We start from the raw sequence: 9,086 nt of genomic DNA, 5'->3' as shown, positions 1-9,086 counted from the left end.
CTGCTTTCCCTCAGGAAGTACCTTGTACTTGTTATGTAAAGCGTACATTGCACTGGAGGAAAAGTGTACGGAGAGCTGAATTTTAAGCACAGCGATGGAAACCGACTCCCCTTTTCTGCTGGCTGCAGTGTCTCTTCTGTCTGCCCTGCAAATGGGTGAGCTGAAAATGTCTGCATACCTATTCAAGCATGCTCGTTCAGCCGTGGGAGTGGTGGGTATTTGCCAAATACTTTTCTCACGCTCCCATATCACCGTGGCAGTGTTTTTTTCGGGGGGTCAAACTTGAAGTAGAAATACACTGTAGCAACATTTTCTGAAACTTTTTGCATCATATACAGCCTGATGCACTGGATCACTGACAGCTCAGTGAGATTTCAGCTTTAAAAGTGTTGGTTTGAGAACGTGTCCATTATAGGTAGGCCTGTAACAAACCTCCTCGTGCTCCGTGGATCACTCTGTGTTGAGATATGGACTCTTGTTTTGTTTGGTTGTGTTTGAGTCATTAAGGATGCTCAAGCCTCACTGTTGCTGTCTCCTTCCAGGCATCTTAGCCCGGCGAGTGGGCTTGTCCAGGATAGCCCATAAGGTCGTGCCTCCCGCTGTCACTGGACCTCCAGAGTTTGAGAGGACTTTCCGCGCACAGTAAGAGGACTGAAAATCTTTTCAAACCACATACAGTTGCAAAGCCCCTGAAATGACATTTTAAAGACACTCTCACACCCTCAGCAGTATGTTTAACACTGCATATTGCTAATGTTAAGGAACACTCAATTGTTCTTTTACATTAACAACACTAACAGCTGCAAAATATACTGGCACACACACAGAAAAGAATTAAGCAGCTCATGTAATGTAATGTTTGACATTGTCACTGTGGGATGGACTGTTAAATGTAGTACAAACATTCATGTCTCCCATAGAATTAACTGTAATAACTTTGGTGATCCTTTAACTTGTCATAGAGAACATTTATCACATCAAAATGGTTGTTTGTCCAATAGTTTTGTTCATAACCAAATACCTGCTAAACTAATGAAATGGCTCAGCTGGACTTTGTACTCAGTGCTAATTATCAAATGATGTTATGCTAACATAATAAACTCATATGATGACCATACACCTGCTATATACTGAATGTAGCCTTTGTCTTATTCATTGATAAATATGTGCACACAGTGATAGGGAAAGGTTGCTCTTCTCTGATAGCCTGAGAGCTGTCTCAGAGGCTTTTGCACCTGGGCAAGAACAGAAGAAGAGACTGAGGTTCAGCACAAGATATCATCCAATATGCCATGTCATGTCTTTCTTCTGCCTAGTCAAAGATGTTGTGGCATTGAAGTTGGCTGTGTGTGCTGTGCTGTGTGTTTGCAGTCAGAACTGCGTGGAGTGTTACCCTTTATTCCTGGTGACACTGTGGGCCAGCGGGATGTTCTTCAGTGAAGCGATCGCAGCCGCAGGAGGACTGCTGTACATGATCGCCCGAGAAATCTATTTCAACGGATACATCAAGTCCACCAAGAAACGGTAACGCATCTGAGTCACACCACAGTGTTTTTACAAAATATCTGCATGCAGCATTTGAAGCCTTTGACGAGGGGTTTTCTGTGATGTGAGAATTCTGACGGAGTGTTCTCTGGTTTGCAGGTTACCTGGTTTTTACCTGACTCTGGCTATCTTTCCCACTCTCTCTCTGCTGGCTTTGATTGGAATACTGCGTGGAATACTGCACAAGTACTTTCACATCCACCTCTGAAGATCTCACTTCCACCTAATGAACAAGCAATTAAAAAGTCGGCCTATGAGATGAGGGCTATTTCAGAAATAGGACTGTTCATAGTATACACATCTGTTTTTAATGATGTCTGATCCCCAGTATCATGTTCTTTTAAAACACTGTGTTTGTAACCTTGCAGATACCTTTAAGTCTGACAGTCTATGGAACAATGCTGCCCTTTGGTGTCTTATTTTTCACAGTAACAAAATGTAATTCATTCTTTTCTTTGATATATTATTCCTCTGCACAGTGACTCCTCACATTTCATCACTGGCCTCCCATTTCATAAGACTAAACAAATTCAAGGTTGATTTCAGTGAAGTAAATGATGTGTTTTCATTTGTTTGTGTTTTCATTTTGTGCAGCCTTCATTCATTCTGAACACACATCTTAAAAGTGAGGTTGATTTTCAAATTTTTCATGTAGAGCTTCTCAGTATGCAAATAAACCTGCACACACACACAGTGCACAGATATATAGATACATACCATATCATGTACATGGTACATTTATAGATTTGTGGATGGTCATACTTCTACAGTACACAAATATGTAAGTCTGCTAAATATTACATAGTGTACATCAGCGGAGAGACGGCTGTTAACCCACATTCCACCCTGCTGCCTGCCTCCCACCTCCACCTCTCTATCAGAATACACAGCAATACTAGGATCCACTGACATTTAGTGCAACTCTCCACCCACACATGACATGTCTGTAAAGATGCAGATCAGACTCTTTTCTGTGCCTCCACTCTGCTACCTGGGATGCTGTAGAATAGATCAACTATACTGATTTCAATCACAATTATTGATGTCTTCGAGAGTCAAGAGGATTGGGCGTCTGTGCTGACATTAGAAGGTTAAAACAGCCCTCTATATACAGCCTAGGTCCTGCTTCTACAGGCGTGGAAACATGAAGAGCAAAGCCTTTCGCATTTGAATGGCTTCCACGCAGGTCTGCTGCTGCTATCTCACTCCCCCTGGCGGCTGTATGCTGTATTAGCCTGATGGTGGCGAGCCGGACACACTGAACACAGCCGGTGCCAAACACAAGCTGTGGGAATTAACCTCAAACCCTTTCAGTTTGCTCTGGACATTCCGCATTTCAGCGCAGCAATTACTGTTTTTCACGTCGTAAGGTATGTGCCCGAGTTAACATGACTGTTTATTCGCTGTGCTGTGTGGCAGTGGAAACTGGACAGCAGCGAGTGTTAGCATGCTAACACTTACTTAGCATGCTAGCACCAGCAGGCCTGCCTTCAGGGTTTGTTTTTTTTTTCCGCCAGCTGGCCTCTTCTGTCAGCCTACAAGCTAACAGTGGATCACAGTGCTTTCAGCAAGCAAAGCCACGGTACCTGTCTGTAGGGGGTCCGCTCTCATTATCTTTACATCAGGTCAATCATGCAGTTTTGGCTTGATAGTTTTTTTTTTTCTCTAATCGCGTAGTATGTGTATGTCATTCTATCCCGATGCATTTCTTGTATGTTGAGATCGCATGTGGAACTCCGTTTAAAAAAACATTGTTTTTTCTTTTGTCAAATATGCGTGGCTTATATATGATATTAGGATTTTTGTTGTCAATCACAATGTTCAAAAGACAAATTCGGCTCACTAATAAAGCATTTTTGCATTTTGTGAAAGTTCATCTATCTTTTTTTTAATCTATATATCCCCACCCCACATCACGATGTATTTCACTGTTGGGCGGAAAAGGTTTGCTGGAGTTTTGGTGCAGACACTTGCACTAACATTTAGTGAGGTGTGCAATTAACGTAGTGGCTCCTGTTTGGTCAGAAAGCTTGAAAGTCATCTTCACCCAGGTGTGTGTTGTGTCGTGAACATGTACAGTGAATTGATGAAATGGGATATACTTCAAAATCTTTCAGTGTCCCTTAGAGTCGCAGCCCTGCATTCCAAAAAGGAAGACGAGTACTTCACCATGAGCTCAGACGATGGTGAGACAACACACACACACACACACACACACACACACACTTACCTTCCCTTGGTTCACATACAGGTCAGTCAGTGCATGCCTTTACATTGCTGCAGGTGACATGGAGAACCAGGCTGAGCTGGAAGAGAAGACGAGGCTCATCAACCAGGTGTTGGAGCTTCAACATACTTTAGAAGGTACGACAAACGCACACACACACGCAACAAATCAGACAAACTGTCCATCTACCAAATACAAGCAGTAAGGTGACCAGAATTTTCCTTTTTATTTGCCTGTGATGTGAAATTAGCACAGATTTCAAATGAGATGGAGACGCATCTGTAGCTGTACAGCGAACAGATATTTTGCAACGTGACACACATCATCAGACATCACATCCAGACTGTCGAGACAGCAGAGTGAAACACAGCTGCACACATCAACCTCCTCCATCACTGGTGTTGTCTTGTGCCGCTTTCACACGAAAACTAGATATGACCATGGTGTGAAGAAGACAGTCTGTCTCTACTCTTCATCCAGACTGCAGATCACTCTTATGATTTGTTATTAGCACAGCAACCAATAAAGATTGTTTGACAATGCAAACCACAAATCTCACCGGTCTGGTTTTAGTCAATGAAACCTGTTTTTTAGTCATCAGATTATGTTGAACATTTTAGTCAATCTAGTATACAAAAAAAACAACATTTGTTTTGCCATTTTAGTGAAACTTATTTCACAAAAGATTAAATCTTATCATTATCTGATGAATAACACAGGTTGGATGATCCACAACACAGAATGCAGCACCACAGGTGTGGCCTAATATAAGTTAAAAACAAAGAAACCTAATCAGTCATTTCATTGACCACTTTGTGTGTGGTGAACTTCAGTGTGTCTCCTCAGGGTTGTTGTATTCTTACCAGCTGTTTTATGGCCACATTACTTCCCTTCTGATAAAGCAAAGCATTTGTTTTTTTTTCTGAGCCCAAATATCACCTTGTTTCTTTTGTCCTGACTGTGGCCATTGTGTGCTGCAGTGTAGTCCTGATATCACACATGCAGCACAGGAAACGGAACCGCTGCATTGGGAAAAATAAATAAATTAGTCTCATCTTTTCTCGTCAACAATATTGCATGTCGTCTGGTCTTAGTCATGGACAAAAAAAAGTCATCTACCAACATATTTCATAAGCCTTCAGTTCTAATATCACGACCCAGCCTAAGTCAAAGTGAACAAAAAGCCTTTTTTTCTTTGTCTCTCACACACACGTCCACAACAGACAACAGAACAAGGCTGCTCGGCAGGTCAGGTATGCGCCTGTATAAACTAACACTGATTAAAACTGATGCAAATGTTGGAAGGTAACAGGAATAGACGGATGCTATTTCTGTTGAATGTGTTAACATACAGTTCAGTGTTGAAACAGTATGTCACCATTTTCAAAAGCTGCAAAGTGATCTGAATAATAATTTACCTGCTGAAGGTTTCTGAGACACTGTAATACCACCGACAGTTTATGTGGAGGCAGGTCTGGTGTTTCTTGTTTATTTTTATTCTGGTTTTGTGTTGGTTTTTGTCTTTTTAGTGCACATGATCAAAATCTCCATTTAGCTTCCGCACAGCTTTGGAGTGTTGCTGATGACTGTGTTTCTGTGTTCAGACCTGTCTGCCAGAGTGGATGCTGTCAAAGAGGAGAACCTGAAGCTGAAGTCGGAAAACCAAGTTCTGGGTCAGTACATTGAGAACCTCATGTCGGCTTCCAGTGTCTTCCAGACCACTGACACCAAGAGCAAACGAAAGTAAGGGGAACCTCGGAGAGCCTTGATGTAGAACCCCCACACATTCCATAACGTGAACCCAAACCTGGATGACTGGACTCTGATCATCAACATCATGGACTCCTTTTATTGTCTAAGTCTAAAACATGTTTCTGAGGAGAACTGAAACCTGTTTTCAGTCTTGGAAAATCTGAATACAAAGACCCAGATTTCTGTTAAGCTCAACCTATCAGCTGACATGGACCACATGCGTTGAACACATTGTGTGAGCTGTGGTGACCCTGAAACCTCTTGCTTCATCTGTTTGCAAAGCATCTTTTCAGAAGCATGTTTCAGACTTCAGTCGGCTGCAACTCAGATCCACATCTAACCTCATCTCTCAGCACTCTCATCCTAAGTCCCAGGACCCTGAGTCCTGAGCAACAGCAGACCCAACTCTGAACAGGCGCTCACCTGTGCACCTGTTTAGAGTCGACATGATTTGATCCCCAAAATCTCCTACCAGTTACAAACATGCAGTACTTAGTGAGTGAACAGCAGGTCAGCGTGACTCAAATTATGTCAGAATTGCCTCCTTAGTGAGAACTGATTATATATACATAAAACCTTCACATCAATAATGAAGAATTTCCTTTAAGAAAGGATCAGAATTAAATCTAAGATGCACACGCAGCGGGGGGGTAGAAAACTTATATATGGACATTGAGTGTAGAAATAAAGCCATTTGTTAGAAACAGTCAGAATGACTGTTTAGGGGTACATTTTTACTCTGCTTCTTGAAACTTTTTGTACCATGTGCCACACTATAGACATCTGTCGGCTCTGGCTAGCTAACATGACACAGGGAGTATTCCAGTGAGATAAGGCAGCTAATAGTAATAACTGTAACCCAGACAACACACAGGTAGCTCTGCATGTACGCAGAAATGACCTGTGTCTGTGTCCTCAACCAGCAACGGGCAGCATGGATTATAAGCACAGAACCCCTCTCACACAAATGATATTAGTATTAAAAATATATTATCACAGTAATGCTAGCACTGATCGTAGAGCCTGACAAACTTTTGTAGTAGTTCTTGCACAGCAGAAACACTAACAATAACAGTTTGAGCTGTCTTTCTCAACAGTTCCTGTGCAAAACAAAGTCCAGGTCTCTGACCACATGGCTACATGCTAATAGCTAGCCCTGCACCCGGAACATGCAGTTTGGTTCTTGGGATATTTAACATTTTTCATGCCTTACTTTTGCGGTTTGTGCAGTTAATGGTGCAATGTCAACTGAAAAAACAAATCAGCGTAATCATAATAATCAGCTCTCAGTCATTCCAGTTAGTTTTCTATCCCCTGCGCCTCACAGTGGCATCGCTCGTCATCTGTCTGTACCGCAGATACTCATCATCACGTTTTCCTTGTCACAGTGCAGATCACGCTGACACTCTCTGCCATGTTGTCAGATGTTCACTGGCTCACAGAGATGTTTGGAACTGGTGATGTTGCTCCCTCTTTTCCACCACCCAGAACAAAAAACCCTGTTCAGATTTTTAGAGAGTTCAAATGTTTACGTTAAACTTCCTTCTCTCCTCGAGGCTTAAAGGCTCAAGCCTGATGAGACACAGTTTTCTATGTTTGCTGGTGGGGAGCGGATGAGGGATCATGCCTCTCACTAAAATAAACTCCCATTGGTTGGTCAGGGTGTTGGCAGGCAGCTGGAGACACTGTATCAGTACAGGAGAATGTGGCTGTCTCAAATTAGGAAGAAAAAGTGGCAAGAACCCCTTTGTCCTTTTGTTATTTATTAGTCAGTATTGCTGCCTCTGCCATAGGTACAGTGGATCTGTTAGAACGTGGTTTTATTGTTACTGCTTATAAGCTCTCTAAAGAGAGGGGGCTCTGATTTTGAATTTGTCCTGTCTTTTCAGTACAATGTCACTTTTTTGTTGCCATTTTGTTGCTGCTTCTTGCAAGGAGTAAATGACACTGCTTTAACAGTGACTGTCACTGTTGCAGTTTATAGCCAAGACCATGTGTACATTTTTACTTAAACTGAAAGTCTTGTGCATGTGCTTACAGTTCAACTGGCAAAGCCTAGTTTAGCCTCTCAATAAATCAGTAACACATATACATACTGTATTATATGCATAAATGTTAAACCTCACCTGTGAAGTCTTGAAATGTTTTAACCCTGTTGCATTTCAGCATTGTTTATAGACTGTTTTTGTTGCTAATTTGAAATGACCTTGATTTAATAAAGTGATGATCCTTTTTGATGAGATATCTGTCGTTGAGTTGAGTTGTTTACTGAGCTAATCATCTGTTATATATCTCACACTCACAGAGTCATGAAGGGTGCTCGCAAGGACACTCTGCATTTTCAGTGTCGGTATATTACTGCACTTACTGACAAATTAAAGCAAAATCTGAATAAACTATTATCGACATGGGAAAATGCAGTTAGAGAGTGAGTGTCCATCTCCACAGTAGCTTCACACACTTTCTCACACTCCGACACTGTTCTGGAAGCTTCAACAACTTCATAGCACACTTTATGGACAGTCCTTTGATTTGTAACCCATCTGTAGGTCTCCATGATAGAGCAAAACTTGGATAAATACATCCAACCTGTGTGTAGTCATTGTTTCAGTGATTCCACACCGAGGACATCAGCCCCTTTGTTGAGCTAATTGAAAGATTCAGTAAATATCTGACTGTGCCCCCACAGTACGGTTGGTTATTGTTCTTTAAATAATGTGACACCACACTGATGTGAAGTATGTTGGACATGTTACAGCTGACTGATTGGACTGAATGTTGTGTAAGAGTCCACTCTGTCAAAGCATTCAGTTAAAATGGCACCATCTTAAAGGACAGGCAATTTGTCTTATTATCCACAAATTGCACAAAAACACTAAAACCAACAATGAGTCTGTCGTCCCACACAAAACACGGTTTGAGTCAATACAAACTTCAGTGTGTTTGTGTGTATATACACACTCCCCTCCAAAGCCAGTCAGTGCTTTTAGACTGGAAGTTGGGTTTGACATCAAACGATGAATATGAGACAAGAGATCAACATTTCAGCTTTTTTTCTTCTAAGTTGTGTATCTGGATCTGATTTATAACAGAACACCAAATATTTAGGTGAGCAAAAGTGTTGGAACAGACTTAAAATAGATTAACGTGAATAAGACTTCATATATAGTTGCAAATCCTTTGCTAGCAATAACGGCATGAAGCCTGTGACCCACTGACATCACCAAACTTTTGCATTTGTCTTGTGTGATGCTCCTCCAGGCTTTCACCGCAGCCTCTCTCAGTCGCTTGTTTGGGGGAGTTACTCCCTTCAGTCTCCTCTTCAGCAGGTTAAATGCATGTGTTCTTTTGTTAATGAAGTCTTCTGTGAACAGTAGACTGTCACACCTTCTCTCCTGCCCTCTGGAGGTTGTTGCTGATGTCAGTAACACTTGTTTTAGGGTCTTTCTTCACAGCTCCCACAACATTTCTGTCATCAGCTGCTGCTGTTTTCTTTGGTCTACCCGATCGACGTCTGTTACTTAGTACACCAGTGTTTTTCTCTAGTTTTCATCTTGGTTAC

General features: G+C 41.8%; 2 protein-coding genes across 2 annotated transcripts; both read left to right on the top strand.

Moving 5' to 3' along the window:
• On the top strand, positions 1-2,113 carry mgst2 (microsomal glutathione S-transferase 2). The gene is made up of 4 exons (XM_041944581.1): positions 1-155; positions 543-642; positions 1,372-1,524; positions 1,645-2,113. The coding sequence occupies exons 1-4, from the start codon at positions 95-97 to the stop codon at positions 1,751-1,753; spliced, it is 423 nt and encodes a 140-aa protein (XP_041800515.1). The 5' UTR covers positions 1-94; the 3' UTR covers positions 1,754-2,113.
• Positions 2,114-2,623: 510 nt separating this feature from the next.
• On the top strand, positions 2,624-7,760 carry LOC121611488 (short coiled-coil protein B). Its single transcript, XM_041944066.1, has 4 exons — positions 2,624-2,915; positions 3,663-3,731; positions 3,829-3,909; positions 5,377-7,760. Exons 2-4 carry the CDS (start codon positions 3,716-3,718, stop codon positions 5,517-5,519), a joined length of 240 nt encoding a protein of 79 aa, XP_041800000.1. The 5' UTR covers positions 2,624-2,915; positions 3,663-3,715; the 3' UTR covers positions 5,520-7,760.
• The last annotated feature ends 1,326 nt before the right edge of the window (positions 7,761-9,086 follow it).

Source organism: Chelmon rostratus, chromosome 9, assembly GCF_017976325.1.
Source record: "Chelmon rostratus isolate fCheRos1 chromosome 9, fCheRos1.pri, whole genome shotgun sequence".
In the NCBI taxonomy this organism is placed as follows: Eukaryota; Metazoa; Chordata; class Actinopteri; order Chaetodontiformes; family Chaetodontidae; genus Chelmon; species Chelmon rostratus.
This window is presented reverse-complemented; position numbering and strand designations above follow the sequence as displayed.

Excerpts from the sequence above, each read along its gene's own strand:
- mgst2 (XM_041944581.1), top strand. The coding sequence starts at position 95 with ATGGAAACCGACTCCCCTTTTCTGCTGGCTGCAGTGTCTCTTCTGTCT. Across the intron at positions 156-542 it reads TCTGTCTGCCCTGCAAATGG|GCATCTTAGCCCGGCGAGTG; the intron begins GTGAGCTGAAAA and ends GTCTCCTTCCAG. Across the intron at positions 643-1,371 it reads GAGAGGACTTTCCGCGCACA|TCAGAACTGCGTGGAGTGTT; the intron begins GTAAGAGGACTG and ends GTGTGTTTGCAG.
- LOC121611488 (XM_041944066.1), top strand. Across the intron at positions 3,910-5,376 it reads GCTTCAACATACTTTAGAAG|ACCTGTCTGCCAGAGTGGAT; the intron begins GTACGACAAACG and ends TTCTGTGTTCAG.